General features: G+C 56.6%; 1 protein-coding gene across 26 annotated transcripts in view; it reads left to right on the top strand.

The window, feature by feature from the left end:
• Window positions 1-25466, top strand: part of NCOR2 (nuclear receptor corepressor 2) — a 223385-nt gene that overhangs the window by 100409 nt on the left and 97510 nt on the right. For 24 of the 26 annotated variants that reach the window (XM_060170645.1, XM_060170652.1, XM_060170641.1 and 21 more), the window contains 4 exons: window positions 90-146; window positions 7005-7057; window positions 17548-17614; window positions 24454-24626. In XM_060170645.1, coding sequence (XP_060026628.1) covers window positions 90-146; window positions 7005-7057; window positions 17548-17614; window positions 24454-24626 — 350 coding nt within the window. The remainder of the gene's footprint in view (window positions 1-89; window positions 147-7004; window positions 7058-17547; window positions 17615-24453; window positions 24627-25466) is intronic. The other 2 variants (XM_060170646.1, XM_060170650.1) reach the window with 2 other exon arrangements.

Genomic DNA, 25466 nt, shown 5'->3' with positions numbered 1-25466 from the left:
GTGTGTGTGTGTGTGTGTGTGTGTGTGTGTGTGTGTGTGTGCTGGTGTTTTTTTTTTTTTAATTCCTCCTCTTCTCCGTCACCCTGCAGAAGAAGGCCGAGGCTGCACATCGGATTCTGGAAGGCCTGGGGCCCCAGGTGGAGCTGGTGAGCTGGGGAACAGGGTGGGGCGCTCTGGGAGGGGGTGGGCAGGGGGGCAGGTGGGGGTGAAGGGAAGGAGAAGTCGTCTGTTGCCAAGCCCTGCCCTGTCCTCGGAAGGGGGCAGGAGATCCACCCTTCGGATGAGAGGGGCGGGCAGGTAGCGACGGGCAGGCCGCACCGGGGGTGAGAAGGGGTGCGTCGGCGCTCCAGCTACGCTCCCAAGCCCAGCCAGTCGGGCTGCAGGATTCACCAGCTGGAGTCCAACCCGTTTGGCCCAGTTTATCGTGGAAAGCCCGTGCTCTGGGCCCGGTCCTCTGAGTTCAGCTCTCAGGTCTGCTACTTCATAGCAGGTGTCTTAACCTCTCTGTGCCTCAGTTTCGTCATCTGTAAACTGGGACTAATAATAACACACATCCCACTGGGCTGCAGTGAAGATTAACCACACTGAGTTTTGGAAAGCCTGACGGAGAGTAAGTGCTGAGCGTTAGTTCTTGCTGTTGTTATTGTTACTGTTGTCAGTATCATTTGACTGATGGGAAGATGCCATGTCAGCAGCAGAGCCGGGAAGCAGACAGGCCTTTTCTCTCTCAGGCACCCATCACCCTATGTGTCACCAGAGATAGGAAACAAGGGAGCACCGAAACTCCCGGCTGGTGGCCTCGGAGTCCTGGGAGAAATGGCCAGAGTGCCCACCTGCCTGGGACCGTCACTGTCCCGCCGAGCGGGTGGGTGCAGAGCCACGGGGGGCAGCGCGTGGGGACATGCACACAGGGTGGATGCGAGGGATCCCCGTGCGTGTGCGCGTGTGCGCGTGTGCGCGTGTGCAGGCTGTGGGGCAGAAAAACATCGGACGCGTTTGGAGCCTAATTTTAAACTTGGCTTCACCGTGTGTTTGCCGAGTGGCCTTGGGAAAGGGACTCGGTTTTCTCATCTGTGAAATGGGGAAGCCGAGGATCTTGATGGGGGAGTGCTGAGTTGGTGCGGGGAAAAGGCTCACTGACGCACCTCTTGGCCTGTGGTGAGCATTCAGTGGCGTGGACCCTTAGGAGGGAAGAGCTCTTTGCTCCGGAGTTTCTTCTGCAGTGACAGCTGCCCCTCAACCTGGGGTCCGTGCGCTTAGGCCACTGAGAAACTGTGAGCAGCTGGCCTCTTACCGCTCCCAGGTCCTCTCAGGGGGCAGAGCCAGACAGGGAGTGGGGGGCTCCTCCGGCTCAGGGGCGGGCCCAGGGCCTCTCCTGGGGTGGGTGGCAGGCTCCCAGCCTGCGGCCTGGCTCCGCTTTGGGCGTGCTTTCTGGGATGTCTCTAGCAGCCTCTTTTTAGAAAAACGTAAGCAGCGTTATTGAGATGTGATCCACATGCCGTACAATTCACCCATTTAAAGAGTACAAGGTAGTGGGCTTTCGCACATTCACAGATGTGCACGGCCATCTCCATGATCGATCTGAGAACATTTCACCATCTCAAAAAGAACTTTGTTCCCTGAACTATCACCTCCTTATCTCCCATCCCCCCCTCCCCCCCACCCCCCTTCCTCCCCCTCCCTCCCAACCAACCACTAGTCTGCTTTCTGTCTCTATGGGTTTCCCTCTTCTGGACATTTCGTATCAGTGGAATCATACAATACGTGGCCTGTTGTGTCTGGTTTCTGTCACTCAGCATCCTGCTCTTAAGGTTCATCCATGAGGTAGCCTGTGTTGGTGTTTCATTCCTTTTTATGGCTGAATTGTATTCCATTGTACGGATGGACCACGTTTAGTCTATCCATTTATTCATTGGTGGGCGTTAGGTTGGTTTAGCTTTCGGACATTATAAAGGAAGTGGCTGTGAACAGTAACGTACAGGTCTCCATGTGGATGTGTGTTGCCCTTTCTCTTGGGTAGATACCTCGGCCTGGACCTGCTGGACCGTGTTCATTCTGTGTTTACTCTCTTGAGGAATTAATTACCAGACGGTTTTCCAGAGTCGCTCCACTGGTTTCCATTCCCACCAGTAAGCTGCTGTTCACCTCGGTTTCCCTTTCTTGCCAATGGGGCTGGCAGGACTAGAGGCGTCGCCCAGCCATTTCCAGACCTGGAGGCTCTCCCTCTCCCCTTTCCTGACCTAATTAGTCCTGGAGGCTCCTGGGTAGGGGGCTGGAGTGTGAAGGGAGCCGCTGAGAACAGCAGGGCATCTGCCGGGCTCACAACTTCAGTGATTCTTTCCTGGGTCTTTGGGGGTGACGAGGCTGTCCTCTGCTTGGTGGTCTCACAGTAGAGGCTTCCTCAAGGCTGGTGGCGCAGGAGGCCGAGGTCTGGGGGGGCGGCGTGGCTGTCGCCGGAGTGCTCTAGGAGCTCTAGAAGGCGGTGGGCTCTTGCCTTGGTGGCCTTCCGTGGGGCTGGAGAAGGGCCTCACGTTGCCAGGGCACCTGCTGTGTGTCAGGCTTGTGGAAGCGTCGCCATCCATTTTCTAGGTGAGGCTCAGAGAGGGCAGGGCCTTGCCCAGGGTCACACAGCACGAGATGAAGCGGGGAGGTGTGCTGAGCCCATGGGGTTGTGGCTGACCGCTTCTGCCCTGGTCTGCCCTCTGTCTTGGTTCCCACAAGGCCCGAGTGACCAGAGGCGTCCTCCAAGCAGAGGCAGCTCTGAGGCGCACCCTCAGCGGGGCCTGCTTCGGGCCCCCCAGGAGTCCGAGCTCAGGCCGGGAGGAAGGGCCCGGGGCTGCTCGCCCCGGGTCTCGGGTCCCTGGGCTGCACCCCGGGGAATCCAATTCCCTGGAGGTGTCTCCCATCTGCAGCCCAGGGTACAGTCAGCCGAGGAAGACAGTGTTGAGCGCTCTGTGACCTCCCTGGTGGGGAGGCCTGGGCCCGGGAGAAGCCCACGTGGGAGAGGAAGATGGTGAACGGCGTGGGCGGCTCCAGGCAGGGCTCTGCGCCCTGGGGACCAGGCCTGGCCCCTAGCGGGCAGCGGGGGGAGGGTGTGGGCAGCCCCATTCCCCCGCCTCCTCGCCCTGCAGCTTTGAGTACTGGTTTCCTTCCTGTTCAGAGGTGTTATTTTAAGAAGCCGTGTCACCAGAGGGCTGAGGGCCAGCGCAGACACTCCGTTTCTAGCAGCTCGTCCGCCTGGTTCTTCTGGGCCACCCGCCGGCCGCCTGCCGTCAGGTCTGGAGGGGACCCTCCTTCCTTCTCCCCGAGACCCAGCTTCTCTTCCTTAGTCACTTCTGTCTGGGGCCCTACAGTCTCGCACATCCTCCCCTTTGTGCTCCTTCTCCCTCCGATTAGTTGGCTGCACCCCCATTTCTAGAGGAGGAAATGGAGGCATGGAGGGGGCGGGCCTTCCTGCAGGTACCGTAGGCCCCCCAGCCTCGCTCCTCTGGGGTCCGCGGCAGGGACTTTCCCTCATAGGTCTCGCGTCCCCTTGGCGGGGGCTGGAAACCTGGGAGGAGGCAGAGAAAGCTGCTGTGGGTGTGAAGGCCAAGGTGGCCGCGTGGCCGCTGACTGGGGACATGCCTCCTGGGACAGAAGGAGGCCTTGCCTGGCCTTGTGTGTTCCCCCGCCTGCAGGTGGCGAGGAGGGGCGTTAGGGGGGACGCCCTGTGGCCCCGCCCTCCCCTCAGCAGTGCACCAGCCAAGGAGGTGTCATGATCCTTCCTCACCCCCGACCCACTCACACGTCTTCCGAGGCGAAGGCGGCAGCCCGTCACCATGGCAACAGACAGCCAGCGGAGGCTGCCCTGGGCCCAGAGGCTTCCCTTCCCGCCCAGGTCTCAGTGTACCTCGAAGGATGCCCAGCGAGTGCCTCCTTGGGGGACAGCCCCTGTGGTCAGAGGCAGCGCACCCCACAGTGTTCTCTGACCTCTCCCTGGCCTTTTGCCAAAGGCCACCGGAGGGGCACGGTGCTGTGTCCTCCTCTTACCCAGCGGGGCGGGAGGGTGAAAGGGATTCCTTCCCCTGCGAGTTTGGCGGGTCAGAGGCGGGCTGGGACCCGCTGCCCTCCCAGAAGCCAGTCTCCCCTTTTCTGGCCCCACCCCCCGCCCCCCGCCCATCACTGGCACTCGGGGTCTCTCTGTGTGGTCCTTCAGCCCCTCCTGGCCTCCTTAGACCGTGGAGACTTTGCCATCTTTAAAAGCAAAAAAAAGCAGCTGAGTCACCAAGTGTGACATTCCCTGGGCTACTCGAAAGCCCAGTGAGGTAGGTCCTATTTGCTCTACACCCATTTTCCATATGAGAAGACCGAGTCCTGGAGTGCTGAAGGCATGTGTCCGAGGTCACACGGCTGGTGAAATTGGGGCGCATCTGTTCCTGGAAACCGAGCCTTTAAGCCACACTCATTCCCGCCCGGCCTGTGTTTTATTGGCTTGTGAGGAGCGTAAAGGACCGGGCGCAGAGTCACCTGGGGTTAAACGTGGGCATTTGATGCCCTGGCATTCAGCACAGGCATCTCTGTGGGGCTCCTTGCTGTCCTGAGATGTGGGCTCTCCACCATGTGCAGTAACGTCTTGCCCCTCCCTGGTTGGGAAGTTTTGCAGTGAGTCTGACGGTGGTCTCTCCTGTTGCCTTCCTGTCCAGACACCCAGAGTGGGGGTGGGGAAACCTCCCCATTTTGAGCCAAGCACCTTGGAAGGGCAGCTGACCCAGTGTGGCGGGACATGGCCTGTGCTAGCCGTGAGGCGACATCTCCATCCCAGGTGGAGCAGCTGGCCTTGGGGCCTGCAATTGCCTGAGTGATGGTGAACTGTCACGGAGGGAACCTGGGGGACACTGGGAGAGAGGCGCCGTTTTCCTTAGCCAAGGCTGCCTGTGATTCGCAGGGCAGCAGAGGCCCCTCCTTGAGGACCCTGCCCTGTCCACAGAGAGCAGGAGGCCTGTCCCTGGGGACACCGCAGGTTGGCCCTGTGGCCATGCTGCTTGTGGGTGGTCCCCATCGGCTGGGATGATGTCAGGAGGTGTATTCAGGTCCATGATCAGGGAGAAGTTCAAGGGTGGGGCCTGATGTGCCCTCTTCCCTCACCCCGGGGCCCTGCCCTGAGGCTTCAGGACACCACGTCTCCATCTTCACCTGCCCAGCCTGACCCGTCACACTCTGTACCTGGTTTTTGTACCACAGTCATCCATGGCTGTCTGGGAGGCTCCTGCTACCTGTGTGGGTGTGTGAGACAGAGAGGGGGAAGGAGGGAAGAGGGAAGGGAAGAGAGGGCAACACAAAAAGAGACACACAGAGACATAAAGAGGGGGACATGCAGAGAAGGGAGCAAGCAGAGAAAGGGCAAACCCCTTCCTCCAGGGCTGGAGCTGAGAGGCGGGATGCCTCATCTCTTACCAGCCAGAGGCAAATGTTTTAACTTCTCAGGGACTAGATTTTCTCACCTGTAAAATGGGGATGGTAATTGTATCAGTCAGCGACTGCTGTGTAACAATTCAGCCCCAAACATAGTGGTTTGAAACAACAACATTTTGCTGTTTTCCGCGAGTGTAGAAGTCAGCTGAGTAATTTCTCTCGACTGGGCTCAGCTCACTCACATCCGTGGGCAGCTGGGAGGTCAGCTGGCGGCTCACGGTTTTGCTGGGATGGTGCTGCTGTCCTCCATGCAGCTCTCTGCCAGGCTACACTTGGTCTCTTGACGGGCGTTGGAGGGGGCAGGTAAACAAGAGAGGAAGAAAGAGCAGAAACGCCTCATCTACTTTCATGAAGTTTGCATCTGTCCCATTGGCCAAAGCCAGGGCGTGAGTGGGGACGGGGGGAGGGGCAGGAAAAATTGCTTCCACGAATGCAGTCACTGCACCCTGATGGTGATACTGACCCTGAGACTTCTTGGACCTCTCAGTCTGCCAGGCGCTGGGCTGAGGGCTTGCACACATTACCTCCTTTGATCTTCACAACGACTCTCTGAGTCTAACCCCATTTACAGATGAAAACCTGGGGCACAGATGGCTTGAGTAGCTCACCCAGAGACACACAGCTGGAAAGTGGCAGAGCCGGGATGCGAACCCGGGGGTCAGCCCCTAACTGCAACGCTGCCATCCAGCCGGGAGATAACACACATCGAGCTCAGCTCTTGCCCCATCGCAGATGCTGCAGCAACTTCCTCCTTTCCATTTGCGGATTTGTTGCTGTGTGTGCACCCAGTTCATTCATTTCTCACTGCTGTGCAGTCTTCGAGGTGTAAACGCGTCCTAACTTATTTCTTCCTCTTTCTGGAGGTGGACACTTAACTTGCTTCTAATGCGTTGCTGTCATGAACAACGCGGTCCGGGCATTCTGGCGTCCATCTCCTGGCGGGACACAGTGCCCGACCGCTTCCAGGGCTTCCGCGGTAGGGGAAGGGGGTCGTAGGGCACGCGCATCTTCATCCTTTCACATCTCCGGGACACGTGTACCTGCGTACGTTTCTATCGGCCATGTGCACGCCTTCCAGTGTCCTCACGTCTTCACCAACCCCTGGCACTCTGGCTGTTTTATCTTCTGCCGGTCAGCGGCGGTGACGGGGCATCTCACGGTGCTTTGGCAGTCTTCCCCGTTCAAGACCATTGCTGATCTCAGCTTCCCTGGGATGTGTGTGCTTGTCCCTGGGCGCTCAGGCCAGCCCTGCCCCGTGCCCTGCAGAGCAGTCACGGCAGCCACTGCGGTGAGGGCTCCTGGTACCCACAGCTGTGCCCAGAGCGTTACAGCCTGTTCCTCGCCGGGGCTGAGGGCTGGGTCCCCGTGTTCCGTTTCACGCCTGCCAGCAGCTGGTTCCCACACCAGTGGATGGCTCCCTGGTGCCAGGGCCTGGGGCGCTGCGGCTGAGGGGCCCCAGGGCTCTGCAGTGGGGTAGTAGCCGGCCCAGCTCGCACCGGCTGCCCACAGCCCAGGCCCGGCTCCGACGCGCCTCCCTGTCTCTTTCCTTGCAGCCATTGTACAACCAGCCCTCCGACACCAGGCAGTATCATGAGAACATCAAAATGTGAGTACCCGTGGGCAGCCGTGCAGATGCACAGCGGGGTGGGGGCCTAGGGTGGGATGTGGGTTCTCAGTTCCCAGCGGGCTCCCAGCCAGGGCCAGGTGCTGGAGGAGGGGATGGAAGGGGGCAACCTGGGCAAGAGTTCCGGGCCTAGGATGGAGAGGCCTGTGAGGCCAGGGGAGGGGCAGAGGGCGTGGCCCCGTGAAGCTCTGGGAACAGACCTGGGCTTGGGGAGGGCGGGCCAGCCGCACGCACAGCTCTGGAGAGGTAGAGGAGGGGGGCTGTTAGAGGAGGAGCAAGTGGCCGGGCGGGGGCGGCCATGGAGCAAGCAGGGGCCCGTGGTGTGGCCTCTGATGTAAGCACATTCGGGACTGCCCGATGGTCTGCACAGGGTGTCCATCTGTGGCACAGCCCAGTGTGGAGCAGCTGGGAGCACTGATCCAGACCCAGAGGCTTTGGAGGGGCCGATATGACGTATCCCAGTGACGGGGCCTTTTCCCAGATGGATGCTAGAAGCGAAAAGATATCAGTGAACTGCCCCCCACAGTTGGTGTGGGCTGAGCTGGCAGAGCAGGGACAGCCGGACCGTGCTGGGGACCAGTGGCTTTGTGTGTTTAAGCTGGGAGCCAGGTACTGGAGGCGTGGCTGCCGGAGGGGGCGGGCTTTTTTCTCGGGACGCATTAGTGGGAGCATAGCCTCCTCGGCTGAGGAGGGGATATTACCTCATGTTGTTAACCAGGAGCCCAGAAGGTAAAAGGGGTCCTGCCCTTGAGGAACGTGTGGCTGCGAGGACTCCGGGACTGTTAGCTTAGAGGATACCCTTTGGGATCACAATCATTGAACTGTTCAAGGTTCCTTTTTTTTTTTTTTTTTTTGCGGTACCTGGGCCTCTCACTGCCGTGGCCTCTCCCGCTGTGGAGCACAGGCTCCGGACACGCAGGCTCAGCGGCCATGGCTCACGGGGCCCAGCCGCTCCGCGGCATGTGGGATCTTCCCGGACCAGGGCACGAAACCGTGTCCCCTGCATCGGCAGGCGGACTCTTAACCACTGCGCCACCAGGGAAGACCCCAAGGTTCATTTTTTTTTTTTTTTTAACATCTTTATTGGGGTATAATTCAAGGTTCATTTTTGTGTGACCTCAGGAGGGCGGTGCTTAGCTGGTCCAGTGGGCAGTCAGTCCAGTTTGGTCTGATTGTCTGAGCTTCCTTGGGGTGGAACTGCAGGGTGTACGTGCAACAGTGAGCTCCCCATCCCTGGAGGCATGCAAACCTCCCGATGGTTTTAAACTCCCTGGCTCTGGACTAGTTGTTGCAGAGGTCCCTTCTGTTGTAGTTTCTGGACTCGAGTGACTAGTCTAGGCTCTGGTGACCAACACGGCCACCCACCCCCGAGTCTCTGATGGAGGAACCTGGAAAATCCCGTGTTGACAGCAAGGTCCTCGGCCCATTTGGGCTCGAGAGCACCTGCCGAGGATGCGTCACCTGTATTGCCGGCCGTCACTCAGCCTGTGGCTGGCAGGGGCTGCGGAGTGTCCTGTACTGGGAGCACTGGTGTAGTGCTAGGCTTTCTGTGTCCCATGTGGCCTGTGCTTTTGTCTGGCCTTAGAGCGTGTTCGCTGCTCAGGTACCAAATCCGTCTCAACTTTACACGGTTTATTTTCCAATCGGGCCACCGTAGTCTTTATAAGCTTCCTGGGACCTGCCTCATCGTGGGGACAACTGCTGGGAGTGGGGGAGGCCCAGATGGGTGTCAGGTGAGGACAAGGGGGCCTTTCGGGCCTGTCACAGCTGGTTTAGGCGATGGGGGTGAGGTGTTCTCATCTGGGCAAACCTGCTGGGAACATTCGCTCGTTCAATACACACTTACTACACTTACTATGTGCCAGGCCCTGTTCTAGGGACCTGGGGATTCAGCTGTGAACAAGACAAAGTTACCCATACTTTCATTAAGTTTTATCTAGCAGGGGAAACAGAAAACAAGTGAGTTAATAAGTGAATAAGAAAACGTCAGCTAATAAAAAATACTGGGGTCACATAGCTATCTTAAGTTCTTTATGCTTTAATATACCTAGTTTTATTTTTCCTTTCAGCATAACAATTTTGATAGCAATATTATTACACTGAAACTTTTACATAAGTTTTTTCACTAAACTAAAAATGAGTGATGTTTTAAGCCGAATAATGTGGATGATTTCAGGCTATAAAAACAGCCATAGAGTCCAAACAGCAAAGGAAGAAGGTATCCCTACAAATGATACTAGCAAACAAGTAGAATACAACTCTAAGCTTACTGAACCAACGCCCTATTTTTATATCCCATAATCTTCCTCGGAGGATGGCTCTGGTCTCCTAGAGGACATTTTGGCTATGTAAGTAACCGCCTAGTGAAATTGGTTCCAAATCTAAGTCACAGATGAACAGATGTTTAAGTGTAAAACATAGAGGTAAATAATTTTAAGATTTTTCCTGTTATAAGTGGTCAGCTTGATGTTAGAAAAATGTATTTGTAAGCAAGTTATTTGAACTGATTTCTTCTTAGAACTTTAATTTTTTTTCATAGTTTGCCTCTGAAATCCTAATCACTTCTGTAATTTTAATTTCAGTGTGGTCATCATTAAGTCAGTGCAGTCATGTACTTTAAAAAATGCTGTGAAGATGGCAAACAGGGTGATGGGAGAGGAAGTAAGGGGGGACTTTAGCCAGGGAGATCAGGGCAGGACCTAACAGTTGAGGGAAGCATCGGGGACTGTGCAGCAGCGGGAGTGTAGTCCCCCCAGGCAGGTAGAAGAGGCAGTGCAAAGGCCCTGGGGCTGGACGGAGCAGGCGGGTATGTCCCAAGGGGGTAGGTGAGGGAGAGGAAGGTGCCAGCCAGATCCCCCAGAGCTGGTGAGGGGTTTGGGTTTTATCATCTGTGCGAAGGGAGGCCAACGATGAAGTTTATGCTGAGAAGTGATTGGATTGGATTTTGGGGAGCCGATGGGCCAGGGGCATGTTGAGAGCCCCAAGCATCTGGCTCGTGTGGCTGGTCACTTACTACCAGTGCCTTGGTTGCCCCATCTGTGAGATGGGTTGCTGAAGATTCAATGAATTACATCCCTGAAGTGCTGAGCTCGGTGTCAGGCGTGTAGCAAGTGTTCTGTGATTTTTGTTCTTTTTACTTTATCAACAGAGACCAAGAGTTATCCCTCAGTCATTCATTCAAATATTCAAATATTTATGAACGCCTGCTCTGTACCAGCCGCTGTTTGGGTCCTGGGGAGACAGCAGTGGATGAGGCCCGCCATTCTGGTGCTGCAGCCGGGCCATAAATAAATACGCCTGTGATAGAAAGACAGCTTGATAAGGACAACAAGACAGATCAGGCTGGGGCTGCTTCTCAGGGTGCAGCGCTTCACCAGGTCACCCCAGCCGGGCCTCCCAGCCTCTCTCCGGCTGCTGTAATTGCCGCCAGGTGGAAGGTTATCCCCTCCCCAAGGGACCTTGCCCTGTCACTTTAATTTCTCAGTGTTTGCGCGCTGGGGCCGCGGAGTTAAAGTTAATTTCACGCTTGACTTCCTGCTGCACTGGCAGTTGCGGATGTGTTGAAGTCACCTGTACCCACCTCAACTGCTGTCCTCTGCCACCTGCCTCTTCGGGAGGTGTGGGGATGGCCACCCCTGCTCCCGGCGGGGTCGGGGACGGGGGAGGCGGGTGACTCACTGTGGGGTCTTAGCCCCAGGCCTCGGGACTGACTCCTCAGACCTCCCAGGCTTTGGGAAGCAGGGGAAAGGGCAGGAGATGGGGGCGGGGGCAACACCAGAGCCGCATCAGCCCGTGCTCCGTGGAGGGACTGGCCTCCTCTCTGCAGGCCGGACCTGCCGGGAGAGCTCGGAGCTGAATTCGCTGGGTTGGGGAGCCCCCAGGTGATTCGGTGAAAGGGCGTGGGATTGATGCAACGGTGATGGCTGAGGCTCCTGTGTGTTCTGCTGTGACCACCCCTTCACCTGGTGTCCCCTCCTCCCCTCGGGGCCTGGAAGCCTGCTAGCTCCTGGTAGCTCTTCCTTCCCAATTTTCTTGTCTTCAGACTGATTTTTCCCCCTCCTCAGCCCTCGTTGAGGGCTGGCTGATGCCCTGGGGCCGTGCAGGTGGAAAGGGTGCTCAGGACCCAGGTTACTGTTAACAGGTCCTTGTGGTCTTGCTCTGGAGGTTCAGAGATGTTAAGTAACTTCCCCAGGGCCTCACAGCCAAACTCCTAGACCAGCCCAATCTGCACACCCACCCTGCTTCCCTCTCCTGGGCCTGCAGTCCGGACTCTGCCCCTCGCTAGCCCGGTGACCTCGGGCAAGTCACATCACTTAGCTTGTCAGTAAGTTGGTCTCCTTGGAGTCATCTTGCATGGGAAAAGTGCTTGGCCCCTAGTAAGCATGTTTTGTACCATCAGTCACCCCAGTCTGACAGGCTTTTCCCAAAGCATTCAGGGCCCTGCATGGGCTGCTTCCCCCACAGTCAGGGGTCTGGCTCTCCCTGAACGCCCCTCCTCACTCCCTCCAAATTCACTGACACCCTTATTCCCCCGGAACCCAGTATTCTCCTCATTTCCCTCTGCCCACCCCATTCCTTTACTTCTCCCAAGCTTCATCTCAAACCTCTCCTCCTCCAGGAAGCCTCCCCTGATTGCCCCCACACTTTCCTTTTTCAGAACTCCATAGACCCCAGGGCCAGTCCCACCCAGGGCCTGGCCAGACTCTCCTTGGACGTCCACAGACTTTCCAACTCCTTTTTCCTCCTTCCTGGTTCCCGTTTCTCCCCCTAGTCCAGTGTCAGCCGACAAGGCCCGTATTTCTTGACAGGCTGTGCTTTTTTAAACCCTGCCTTCTCCAGGAGATTGAGATATCCTTTGCACCCTATAAATGCCTCCACCGGCAAACTCATCACACTGCTGGTCTGTCGGTCCTTCCAGAGCCCTCTGGACTCTGTTCCCTATTTTTGGACAAAATCTCAGCAGAGAAGATTTGTCTGCAGTATGCCATTAGCAGCTGCAATACCTAAACACTTCTTGGAACAAAATAAACACTCAAAAAGTGTTTGCCAGAAGAATGTTGGACAAGTGGTCACCCCAATCCAGATGTCTAGGGGCTTGCGAACCACGCAGATGCATGCCTCCAGGGCGGGAACAAAGTTAGAGGGGAAAGGGCTGGTGGGAGGCGGTAGGGAGTGGTGAAGCCTGGGGTGAGTGGTGAGCTCCTCATGCTTTTAAAGGGACAGTTAGTTCTTAGTTCCTCGTCTGTAGCCACGAGGGAGTGTGGCCAGGCTGCCTGATTTTTTTTTAAAGAGAAGCTTTATGTTGAGCTTTTTACGCAGCAGCTTCTGATTTTCAATACTGGCAACAAATTCAGATTTTTTAGAAAGCACCGCAGTCCAAACACAACAGTCTCACGAGCTGGCTCCACTCCGTGCACTGTGCCCATTTGCAACCTGTGGACTTGACATTTGTCCTCTTTGGCAGTAAGCGGATGCTCCTGGGTGCCAGCCACGGTGCTTGCTTTGGAAGGAAACCCGGATCAGCAAAAGGGAGAATTCGTGCCCTCTGGTAGCTGTGGGGAACAGAGGCGGCTCCGTGCATCACCTCTGCCCCCACGAGTCTTTGCTCTCACCGAGGCCTCTTCAGCTCGAAGTCACAGCACCGTGCTTGTCGAAGCTGTTACAGGCTGTGCAAGTTTCCTCGGGCTGCCAGAGCCTGTCCCAACCACCTGGGTGCCTAAAAACTAGAACAGTTCATTTTCTCTCCGCTCTGGAGGCCAGAAGTCGGGAATCCAGGTACCGGCAGGGCCTTGATCTCCTGCAGACGCTAGGGGAGGATCCTTCCGTGCGTCCTCCAGCTTCTGGTGTCTGCTGGCTTCCTTGGCGATCCTTGGCCTGTAGACACTTCACTCCAGTCCTCCGCCTTCACGTGGCCTTCTCACTGTGTCTTTTCACGTCATCTTCCCTCTGTGTGTATCTGCCTCTCTGTCCAAATTGCTCCTTTCTATAAGGACACCAGGCGTATGGGATCAGGGCCACCCTGTTGACCTCATGCTAACCTGATGACCTCTGTCATGACCTGATTTCCTGATGCGGCCACATTCTAAGGTATTGGGGGTGGGGGGGTCAGGACCCCAGCATCTTTTTTGTGGGGGGACACATTTCAATTCATAACATACACCAGGCCCCCTGCTAGCTCTCAAGTAAATTGTCTTTGATCTCACTATGGCATTTCAACATAGGTCTTGTCCCTCTTTTTTTTTTTTTTTTTAAGTCTAATTTAAAATAGCTAGATTTACAGGAGCGTTGCCGAGGTAGTACAGTGACGGGGGTTGGTTGCAGGAACCCCGTGGATACCAGAATCCGCGAGGCTCAAGTTCCTTATATAAAGTGGCACAGCGCAGTCGGCCCCGTATCTGGGGACGTGGAGCCCATGGACCGTACTGAGAATTCCCCGTGTACCCTCCACCCAGCATCCCCCAATGTGAATATGTGACGCGAACAAGGTACATTTATCAAAACTACGAAAGGGACAGCGGTACAGTCCTATTAGTTAAACCACAGGCTTCCTTTGGATTTTCCCACTAATGTCCTTTTTCTGGCCCAAGATCTGATCCAGGTTCCTGCTTTGCATTTCGTCCTCATGTCCCCTTGGTCTCCACTCTGTGATCATGTCTCAGTCTTCCTCGATTTTCCTGACCCCGACCCTTTTGAAGAGGACTGGTCAGGGATTCTGCAGAAGGTCCCACAATTTGGGTGTGTCTGATATTTTCTCCGGAGGACGCTGGGCTTGTGGATTTGGGGGAAGAGTCCCACAGAGGTGAGGGGGTGCCCTTCCCATCATGATGTATCGGGAGCACCCGACACCCCTGACTGGTGGTGTTTATGTCACTACAGGTGGTGTTGACCTTCCCCCTTGCTCAGGGAGGTGTCAGCCGTGTCTCCACTGTTGAGTTGCTGTCTTTCCTGTCCCTGCTCTGTGCTTCAGAAGCAGGTCACCATCCAGCCTACTGTCAAGGGGAGGGGAGTCCAGCTACACCTCCTGGACGGGGAATAGCAAAGAATTTGTGGGCACAAGTTAAACTGCCACAATGATTAGTAAATGTTTGGGGGAAATGCTTCGAGGCTGTGCAAATTTCCTGTCTCTCCTCAAAGTTTTGCAGACTGATTTCACGTTCATGCAAGGGTCTAGCCTGCGGTAATTAGCACCGTGGTATCTAATAGTGATTTTCAACTTCCCTCAGTCCCTCTCCGTTTAGTAATTGGAATTCGGTAAGGCACATTTGTCCCTCCTCCCTCCTTTATTTATTTATTCGGTCATTTATTTATATCCGTGTGGATGCGTGGTTATTTATTTTATTCTTCGGGCTATAATCTAGTGCTAGCGTTATTTATTTTGCCTCTTAAATTGTTCCAGCTTTGGCCGTCGGAAACTCTTTCTTTACTTAAAAATGTTCTGGGCTCATCTTGTATATTTCCTGCCGCAGCTCTGGATGCAGCCATTCCTCCAGGGAGAAATGGCTCTTTTTTTTGTTTTCCTTTGTCCGTGCTGCACGTGCAGCATGTGAGATCCCAGTTCCCTGACCAGGGATCGAACCCACGCTGCCTGTACTGGAAGCATGGAGTCTTAACCACCAGACTGCCAGGGAAGTCCTGAGAAATGACTCCTTTTATTGGAGAATGGGGTTAGACACCAAGACCTTGGCGCTAGTGGGCTCATTGCTCTGGGCTGTCATTGCTTCTCGGCCTTCTCAGCTGCCGTCTCCAAGTCCAAACCCTCTCCATTGCCCCGACCCACAAGACCCTGTGCAGCCAGCCCTGCCAACCTCTCAGCTGTCCTCCTCCTTCCTGTCGCTCCCCTCTGTCCCTGCCCAGCACTCTCCAGCCACATGGGTCTTCTGTCTGTTCTTCAGACGCTCTGAGTTTGTTCCCACCTTAGGGCCTTTGCACTCCCAGTGCCTTCTGCCAGGAGTGCATCTACCCCTGGATCGCCCCACGGCTGGGTCCTCCCGGTGATCAAGATATCAGCTCGCCGTCTCTGAGAGACTCTTCTGCACCCCTGAATCTAAAATAGCTACACCCTCCCCTCCCCCAGTCACTATCCCACCCTCCACATAAGTTCCTGACTCCAGGATTATCTTGCTTATTGTCAGTGTGGCCCCTCTAGGCGTCACCTCCGTGAGGGCTGGGGACTTTGTCTTGTTCACCTTTATGTCCCCAGGGCCCAAAACAGTTCCGGCGCAGAGTAGGTGCTCAGTAAACGTTTGCTGAATGACTGAGGAGATGAAAGCGCAATGCTACTGCTCCCATTATTCGGATGAGGAAACTGAGGCTGAGACCATCTGAGATTTGTTCAGAGACACCTTGCTGTGGAATGAGGGGTTGTGGTCTCAGCCTGTGTGACTGAGGACCCCCAGCGCCCGTCCCGCTGGGGAGGGGGAGGCTGATGTGAAGTATCGAGACCTCGAGGCGGGAGGCCTGGCCCATGGGAGGCGAGACCGGAATGACCCAGGGAGCCGAGGGTCCCCTCACTGACCCTCCTGGAAGTGAGCGTGGCCTTTCCTTGTCAGGAGATGGGTGGAGACAGGGCTGAGCTTGGCTGGGGTCCGCAGGTGAAGAGGGACCATGCGGGCCCAACAGCATCTCCGACTTGAGACCAGGTAGTGGGGATGCCGACCTCCTGCTGGAAATCACTGCGAGGCCTGGGGACCCTGGTCCACCCGGGGACGAGGTGTGCTGGCAGACCCCGACAGCCGCTGGGAGGCGGGTCTCCAAGGCCGTGGTGTCTGTTTGCGGGGAATGAGGGAGCAGAGACCGACTCCCCACGGGGTCCCCAGGGCAGGTTGATTTCAGGCCCTTCAGCCCCCGGGAGGCGTGTGTTGGGGGCTCTTCCTCGTCCGTCAGGGGCTGGAGTGTCCTTGTCTTTGTCTTTTTCCTGAGGTTGGGGTCCTGGGGGCCCACAGGTGCCACACCTCCTGGAGCCTGCACGGGGCGGGGCTCCCGGTCATCAGTTTGTAAGCTTTTGGTAAGAGTTTGGACGCGGCTGAGAATGTGAGCAAGTCGGGGGACCCCTCCCCAGAAAAGTTGATCTTGCTGTACACCCGGCTGGGGGGCAAGCAAGTTCACGGGCCTGGTGGGCTCTCCGGGGCCCGTCTGTGACCCCCGCAGGCCCCAGCTGCTACACGCTGCTGTGCGTCGGAAGTTGTGGGGAAAGGGCCGAGGGGAAGGGGGTGCTTGGGGGTGAGTCTTCCGTCCTCTTCCGTATCGGTCCGCATCTCTGAGTCTCCCTCTGCCTCCTTCTGGGCCTCCATCCCCCTTAATTTGTTTTTTACTTTATTGAAGTATAGTTGGTTTACAACATTATATTAATTACTGCTCTACAGCAAAGTGATTCAGTTACACATATATGTACATTCTTTTTAATATTCATTATGGTTTATCACAGGATATTGAATATAGTTCCCTGTGCTATACAGCAGGACCTTGTTGTTTGTCCATCGCCCCCCTTTCTTTGAATCTTGTCTTCCTCTGCCTTTCGGCCTGTTCTCTCTCTCTCTCTCTCTCTCTCTCTCTCTCTGTCTCTCTCTGTCTCTCTCTGTCTCTCTCTCTCTCTCTCTCTCTCTCTGCCAGGCCCCAGGCCCCTCTCCCTCTGTCCTCATTTGGGATCTGATCTCATCCACCTCTCTGTCGCTCCCTCTCCCTCTGTCTCCCTGTCTTCCCCTGGAGCTCTGTCTGTCTGTCTTTTTATTCTCCCTCATTCCTCGTCTTGGTGTCTCTCTCCTGTGCCTGCCTCTCTCTCTCTCTGAACAGCCCGCATCTCCCCGGGGAAGCGCCGGCTGCCCTCTGAGCCCGCAGTGCTGTGTGTGGCCTCCTTGGTTGAGGGCTTTGATGGCGAGAGGGGTCTGGCTTCCCTGAGCCGAGGCATGAGACCCCTCAGGTGCTTCCTGGGCTTCCTGCTGTGCTGGCTCCCACCAGCCTGTCGCTGGCTTGTCCATGTCACCCCCACCCCAGGGGGACAGAGCAGGGGCTTGGTTGGAGGTGGCTTGGGGTCACAGAGGCCAGACCCCAAGACCCTGCCTCTGTGCAGCTGCAGGTCTCGGGGGCTTGGTCTCCCCAGCCTGCGTTTCTAAGGCTGTGGCAGTTTCTCTGTGGCCAGTTTCCTGTGGCAGGTGCGGCTGACGGGAGAGGGGAGCCTCGGTGCGTGTAGGGGTGATGGCAGCTCCGGGGTGGGCAGGAAGCCACAAGACCTCGACCCCCTTTGGAACCCTCTTTTCTGCAGACCACGCTCAGCCCAGGTGTGGGTGGGGACACCTTGTAGGTGACGGGGGAGGGACACACATTGGCAGTTCGTGGCTCACCCTGGGGGGGCTACGGATGTGCCTTAGCTCACCGGGAGCCCATAGGGGCAAGTAGGGGCAAACTTCAGCAAGGGACGGAATTCCTGAAAGCCTGCATTTCTGACCTGCCCGGTTGGCTATTTCCATCCTCCTTAGAAACCAGGCGATGCGGAAAAAGTTAATCTTGTACTTCAAGAGGAGGAATCACGCCCGGAAACAATGGGTAAGTCATCACCTCGTCCCCCACCCCTGGGATCTCTTCTGCTGCCCCCTCCCGTCCACGGACCAGGCTTCCTTGAGAGCCGAGACCGTCCAGGCCACTCAGGCCACACCCACCGGGAACCCTGGGTTCTGCAGCTCATTCCTGCATGTCCAGGGTGTGAAGAAAAGCCAAGGGCAGTGGGAGAAATGGGAAAAGACAGCAGCTGCTTCCGTGAAGCTGGGGGCTCAGGGCTCGGCTGCCTCAAGGAAGCTGGGGTGTGAGTGGGTGGGGAGGCTGGGAACTGTGCCCCTCCTTTTCCAGCCTGGAAGGGGAGAAAGCAAAATGTTGGCCGGGAAAATTGGTTCCTTGTCATAGGCCCTACTGTGGCTATTTTAGGCAGAAAGAGAGAAGTTTGTTGGCAGAGGTGGAAGACTGGGGTGGGCTGTGTGCTGGGTGGCGGTGACTGCAGGGCGCTCCCGGAGAAATGAGCTTTGCCCAGCCCGCTGTGCCCATTCCGGGCTCTGGAAAATCCGGGCCCAGAGAAGCAGTGAGGCCCCCCTTGCTTAGAAAGTGGTACGGACTCCTGCATCCCACCGCACACTCTGCCGTCTCAGCTGGGAGGCATGCCCAGGGCAGGGGGAGCACATGTGAAAGAACACCCTTTGTTGTGGTTTAGGGTGGGTGTTTACGTCACCGATTCACTGGGTGAGGTTAGGGCTGAGTGCTGGAGGGGGAGTTACCCATTAGTATTCTTTCAGCTGTGAGAGGAAGAAGCAATGGCTCAGATGGGCTTAAACAGTACAGGAGTTTGTGTAGCTGATGAAGTCCACTGAGTGGAGTTCAGGAGTGGTTTGATCAGGTTGCACCTTCATTTCTATGCCGTTTTTCTTCAAGTCTGCATATTAGGACATTGACAAGCTGGTTTTCCTTTGGGACCTGAATTTCTACAGCAGGTTTGAGTCCTTCTAGAGCCAGAGACAGAGCTGCTCTTTCTCAGACCATCTCACAAAAGCTCTGATTTCACCACTTGAGGGCCTCGGTCCCTCTGAACCAGTGTCTGAACCCACCCTGCTCTGGCCTTAGACCTCGGCTGGGCCCTTGGAGAAGGGATACATTTCTGGCCCACATGCTGGGCGACTGGGAAGCTGGTGGGGCGGCACCCTAGACCCCAGGGCCCCACGGGGTGAGAAGTGGTGGGCTTCCCTTTTCTTTCCAACCTCCTCAGACTCCCACATTGACTGGATGGTGACCAGAGGCGCCTGGCTGGATAGATGGGGTTCACTAAACGGGGCATCCCATCTCATTCACTGAGTTAAGAAATATTTACTGAGCACGTGCTGTGTGCCTGAGTGGAGAAGACACAGTGATAGGTGCCGTGCAGAGGGATGGGGTTGGGGACAGCCTGGATATCCGACCACGGTACTGAGAGAGGAATGACCAGAAAGGACCACCCGTGTGAATATCTGGGGGTGTGAGTGTCAAGGAGAGGGCGCAGCAAGTGCAGAGGCCTTGAGGCAGGAACCGGCCTGGGGGGCAGCACAGGACAGCATGTAGCAGGCAAGCCTGAAGTACGGGGCACGCGTGGGGGGCTGGGGTCGAAAATCATGGGCGCCAGGTCACCTGGAAATGGAATGTCTAGATTTTACTCTAAACACAGTCGGACACTTATTCTTGATGTATTCTTAATAAAGAATACAAAATCTTTAAGAATTTTTAGTTATTAGGAAAATTTGACAGTGATACAGGAAATCTGACAGAAGAGTAACAGTGAACACCTATAAGCCCGCTATCTGGAATCCATCATGGTTAACATTTCTTTATATTCGCTGTGTGTGTGTGTGCGCGCGTGTGCGTGTGTGTGCGTGTGTAAGTATGAATGTTTTTGTGTTGAGCTGTTAGGACGTAGGTGCAGACACCCAGACCCTCACCTGGAACACTTCCTGGAGGAAGGAAATTCTCTCTTTATCACACCTAACGATTCACAGCGTTTCCTGATTCACAGCTTTTCCCCTGTAGTCCTGCCCAGGGGTGGGGTTCCTTTGGGGCTGGAAGAAGGAGATCTGATTTACATTTTAAAAGGATCCCAGTGACTGCTGGGGGGTGGAGTTGGGTGGGTGTAAGTTGTTCCGGAAATCTCCCAGGGCTCCTCGTGGAGGGGTCCCTTGAGGGGATGGAGGGGAAATGGGCTTATTTAAAGATAGAGGAACTGGAGAGACTTCTAAGAAATTCTGGGTTCGCTTTGTGGCCAAGCTGAGCCCATCTTAAGAGAGGCCCTCGTGAAAACGAGTTCCTAAACCACAGAAGCTGCAATGGGAGGGCGTCTGGAATGATCTCATTCTTCTTACATAAATGAACCCAAAGCCCCATGCGTCGTCATCAGCAAGGATGGGAGGGCGCTTGGCCAAGACGGCCCCCTCAGATCTGCATGCTCCCCGCCCGCCCCCCCCCCCCACACCGTCAGTCAGGTCCCCTTCTGTGGGGCCCTCACTCCTTAGAGGTTCCTGGGACCCACGCTGCCCTACACTCCTGCTCTGCCCAGAGAGCTGAGGCTCTTGCCCCAGAGGGGCGCCCAACCCCAGCAGGAGCCTCCACTAGGCCTGCCCTGCTCTCCCCTGGGAAGCTGAGCTCGCCCGCCCCGCGCCCCCTGAAGCCGCTGAGGTGCGCAGATTCAAACCCTACCCACCATACCCTCTGTGAGTGATCCTGGGACAGCCGTCTTGCCCTAAGCCTCACTTTTCCTCATCTGTGAAATGGGGTCATGGTGGGGCTGCAGGAAGGGTTAGCGCAGTGCCTGGCGGGGGGAGTGTGTGTGACTGATGGCCTGGCAGGATGGGTTAGTCAGGGGCTGAGCTCAGCCTGGACGGTGGGTGTATTCATTTCCTGGGGCCGCTGTAACAAATGACCACAAACTACGTGCCTTAAAACAACAGAAATGTATCCTCTCACTGCTGGCTCTAGAGGCCAGAAGTTCAAGATCAAGATGGGAGCAGGGCTGTGCTCCCTCCAGAGGAAGCTCCTCCCTGCCTCTTGCAGCTCCTGGTGGCTCCAGGCCACATGACTCCCATCTCTGCCTACATCCTCAGCTGGCCTTTCCCCTCTCTTCTCTCACACGGACGCCTGTCACTGGATCTAGAGGTCACCCTAATCCAGGATGACCTCATCTCAAGATCCTTAATGGCATCTGAAAACACGTTTTTTTCAAATAAGGCCACATTTGAAGATTCAAACCCCCAACCTGGGGGTAAGGATGCGGCACATCTTTTGGGGGCGGTGTCACCATTGAACCCACTACAGTGGGCACTGGCATATTTTCAGCATAGTCTGCCTTTTCTCTTTCTCCTGGCTTGTCCCCACTTTCCTTTTTTATCTATTTCTTTTTTAGAGATGGCTGAAGTTTTGCTCACTCCTCTCATATCCCTCACACCTCTTATTTTTCACTTTTGGGCTTTTTCCTGACCTGCCCCGGCATCCGTGACTTGCTTCTGCAGCCTGAGTTACAGGCAGCAGGACAGGGGCTGGGAGAGCTCGACCTCGTCACCGTCACGCATCGCTGAACACGCAGGACAGCCAGCAGGGGAGCATTCTCCAAGTCTGTGGTGCCTGGGCCGCTGAGCCCAGCAGAAGGCCTTTGCATGAGGCTGCAGGCTCCCTGGGGGTCTGGAGGACGCCGGGTCACCAGGTGACCACAGAGGCCAGTTCCCCTGGCTAGTCAGCTCCAACCACCTCCCTAACACTTCCCTCCTTGTGCTCTGTCCGTCGACCTGAGGCTGTCTTCCTCAGTTTTGGGGGTACCTCCTGGTCACCCCATCTCTCATTGTTTCCCTAAGTGTAGAGCTCCATCCTGACGCACCTGGCGGGGTAGGAGGGGTTCAAATCCTGGCCCTGCTCGGTGACCGGGGAAAACCATTTAATTCCTGGTCTCAGGTTCCTGTTCTGTTTGGTGGGGATTATAGTAACATGCACCTCATCAGGCCACTGAGTGAAAGGCTGCAAGCAGTGTGCTCACAGCAATGCCTGGACTGCAGTGGGTGCTCAGAACCGTCAACTGCAAGCTGACCCTAAAATCCATGGGGACCCCAGATAGACAAAACAATCTTGAAAAATAACAACCAGGTTGGAAGAGTCACTTGCTGATTTCAAAACATCTCACAAAGCTACAATAATCAAAACAGCATGGTTCTAGCCTAAGGACAGACATGGAGACCAATGGAACAGAATAGAGAGGCCAGAAACAGGCCCTCACATCTGTGGATGCTGGATTTTTGACAGGTGGCCATGTCCAGTCAATGAGACAGGACCATCTCTTTCAACAAATGGTGCTGGGACAATAGGACTGCCACACTCACAGGAATGGAGTTGGATCCCACCTCACAGAATTAACACAAACAGTAACTCAAAATGAATCAAAGACCTAAATGCAAGAGCTAAAGCTGTACAATTCCTAAAAGAAAACCCTTAGGGGTGAATCTTCACGACCTTGGATTGGGCAGCGGATCTTGGGTTTGACACCAAAAGCATGAGCAGCAAAAGGAAAAGTAGACGTACTGGACTTTATCAGAACAACCATCAGGATCCTGACCTCCCGTCCCTAATTGTGTGATCCCGGGCTGACGGCCCTGAGCTCTGAACTCCTGCCTCTCCAGAGGGGATGGCGGTCATGGCCTTTTGTTGTTTGGGAGAGTCAGTCGCGGGAAGGACTCAGCTCTGTGCCTGGCATGTGACACAGTGGCGCTTAGCTAGTGTCAGCGGCGATGCTGACGGTGATGATGACGATGGTGATGCTGATGGTGACGATGGGGCTACGAAGAAGAATTCCCGCTGAGGGGGACCTGTTTCCGTAACACACACAGACTGTGCTCGCAGGGGCCGTCCTCCTTCTCCGCTGCAGATTCTTGCTCCTGGCACCCGGCGGACTAGCTCAGCAGTGCTTCAGCCTCTGAGGCGTGAGTGTGACTGTGAGAATGTGTGTATGTGAGTTTATGAGCGAGGGTGTGGGTGTGAGTGTGTATTGTAAGTGTGAGAATGTAAGTGTATGTATTTGTCCACGTGAGTGCATGTATGTGTAAGGGAGTGTGCATGTGTTATGTGTGAGTGTGTGCATGTGTGTATGTGAGTGTGTGACCTGCTTTCTTCCCTGGCCAGCAGGGCCACTATGTGGACACCCCCTGGCAGGGTCATTGCTGCCCCAGGGAAGGGCCGCAGCCACTGCTGTGTTCTGTCCCGAGGCGCCCCGTGCCCTCGGCCCTCAGTGGACAGACAGCACCTCCAGTGCACAGGCCACAGCAGGTGGCACTGTGGTTAGACGTGGAGGGGGACTTCCTCATCCTGGACAGTCCTCAGGAGCTGCTCACATCTTTGCGTGTGGTGCTCGGGGCTGGGCAGTGTGGCTGTGGGTGCCCGCACGGCTGTTTCTGTCCCTTGCCCCACGAGGGCCCCAGGCAGGGCTGGGGCGTCTTGCTGGCCGCCCTGCTCGCCCCTCCACTGGGCAGCTGGTTGGTGGCCCTGCGGGTTTCTTGCCTATCTTCACGGGTAACTGCATTCTTTTCCTCTGCTGGTTTTTGGTGAACATGTTCTCGCCTTTTCCCCTTCTGACATATTTTCTCACTCTCACCCATCAGATCGAGGCCTCTCTGGCAGGGCTGAGAGCGTGGGGAGGGTCCCCTGCTCTGATGGTGGGCTGGGCTGGGTTTCCTTCATGCCCGTTCTCACCCTCAGGGGTGCTGTTCTCGGCACCTTGCCACGAACGTGTGTGGCTATTGTCTCTACTGGAACTTGACCTCCCAAGGGTTCTTGGGGCAGCCCACATACCTGGGGAACCCCCGGGAGCTGGAGGTCAAGTTCTGCTCCTCAAAGCTGGCCTGACGGCCACTCGGGGACCATCACGCCGCTGGGTTTGTTGAGGACCAAGGTCACAAGCTGCCTTGGTCAGAAGCTGAAATTCAGGATGGGGAGGGGTGTCTGGGCACGAGGACCAGAGACGGGTTTTCTGATTATGCTGAAGTGTTGAGGAGGCATTCAAGCGGGACTCCCAGACCATGCCATCTGTCCACGGCAGCTGTTAGAGACGGGGAGATCGGGTCTCACGGACAGCCAGATGCTCCCTGCCTGCTTGAGGTCCAGGTCACCTTGGAGACTCGGAAGCCAGGCAGCTACACTCTGGGCCGGGCCGGGGTCTTTTCTCTAAGGAAGGACATACAGCAGGAAGCACTGTGGTTAGACTTGGAGAGGGACTTCCTTGTCTTGGATGGGCGGCAGCTTGAGTCTTCACACCCAGTCCTTGGGTGTGGGGAGCATGGCTGGCCTGAGACCGGGGGATGAGGAGCTATTCAGAAAGAGAATGCTTTCCATGCGGCTGTCCCGGGCCTGATGGACACCCCAGAGCTGCCCCGTCCAACGCAACTGACAATGAGTGAAATGGTCTGTGTGCACTGCCCACTATGGGTGGTAGCCCTGGCCTCACATGGCTACTAGCATTAGAAATGTGGCATAGGGACCAGAGACCTGAATTTAAATGTTACTTAATTTTACCTGATTTAAACTCCACAGCCACATGTGGCTGGAAGCACGAGGCCTTTCTGGAGGGAGGCCGGCAGGGGGTGGCCCATTCCCCAGGGAGCGAGGCGGCCGGGTCCTTAGGGCAGCCTGTGGGTTTTCTTCAGGGGCCTGGGTTGGCCTGGGTCTGCTCAGGTCTCTGCGTGATCGCGTGTCTGCCCACGTGCCTGGGTCTGCCCACGTGCCCGCGTGTGATCGCGTGTCTGCCCACGTGTGCCCGGGCACACGGCAGAGCGGGGAGCCGGGGAGGGGCTGGGTGTCGGATGCGGGAGGAACGGCTGCCACAGGGCTCCCCCGCATCCCCCCAGGAGCAGAAGTTCTGCCAGCGCTATGACCAGCTCATGGAGGCCTGGGAGAAGAAGGTGGAGCGCATTGAGAACAACCCCCGGCGGCGGGCCAAGGAGAGCAAGGTGCGCGAGTACTACGAGAAGCAGTTCCCCGAGATCCGCAAGCAGCGGGAGCTGCAGGAGCGCATGCAGAGGTGAGCGGCGGGGGGCCGGGCCCACCCCTCCCCCCTGCCCTCCCCTCCCCTCCCTCCCCTCCCCTCCCTCCCCTCCCCTCCCTCCCCTCCCCTCCCTCCTCCTCCCCTCCCCCTCCCCTCCCTCCCCCCTCCCCCTCCCCTCCCTCCCTCCCCCCTCCCCTCCCTCTCTCCCCACTCCTCCCCCCTGCCCTCCCCCTCCCCTCCCCTCCCCTCCCCTCCTCCCCTCCCCCTCCCCTCCCCTCCCCTCCTCCCCTCCCCCTCCCCTCCCCTCCCCTCCTCCCCTCCCCCTCCCCTCCCCCTCCCCTCCCTCCCCCCTCCCCTCCCCCTCCCCCCTCCCTCCCTCCTTTCCTGCTTCCCAGGGCCTGGGTCAGCTCGAGGCACTGTCCACGGAGGCGCCCTGGCCGGCGTGAAACAGAAAGCACAGCAGCGTCTCAAACGGGCAGCCCAGGGGCCGCATCAAGCCCTTGGGTGTGTCCCTTGGTGCCTGCCCAGCCTTAATACTTAATGGAAAGAAGCTTAGATCCATTTTGGTGGAGTGAGTTCTCCTTCCGGTGTGCCACAGGCTGGTACTTCCCAGCTTCGTTCATTTATGCGGCCCCTGAAGGCAGCTGAGTTTGAGATCCCTGGTGTGGATCACAGGAGAACGATGCTGGTCTCACGTGGTGGCCGTGAGGATGGGGTGGGATCCTGCGTAGGAGTGCCCAGCGCAGAGTACGTGCTCGGTGACATGCGGCTGTGACACCTGTTGTCACACAGATAAGGTGGTGGGCCACGAGCAGGGATGCTGGATTTCAGTCTTTACTGGACACTCACGGTGCGCATCTCACCGAATGCCTCCTC

Source organism: Lagenorhynchus albirostris, chromosome 14, assembly GCF_949774975.1.
Source record: "Lagenorhynchus albirostris chromosome 14, mLagAlb1.1, whole genome shotgun sequence".
In the NCBI taxonomy this organism is placed as follows: Eukaryota; Metazoa; Chordata; class Mammalia; order Artiodactyla; family Delphinidae; genus Lagenorhynchus; species Lagenorhynchus albirostris.
This window is presented reverse-complemented; position numbering and strand designations above follow the sequence as displayed.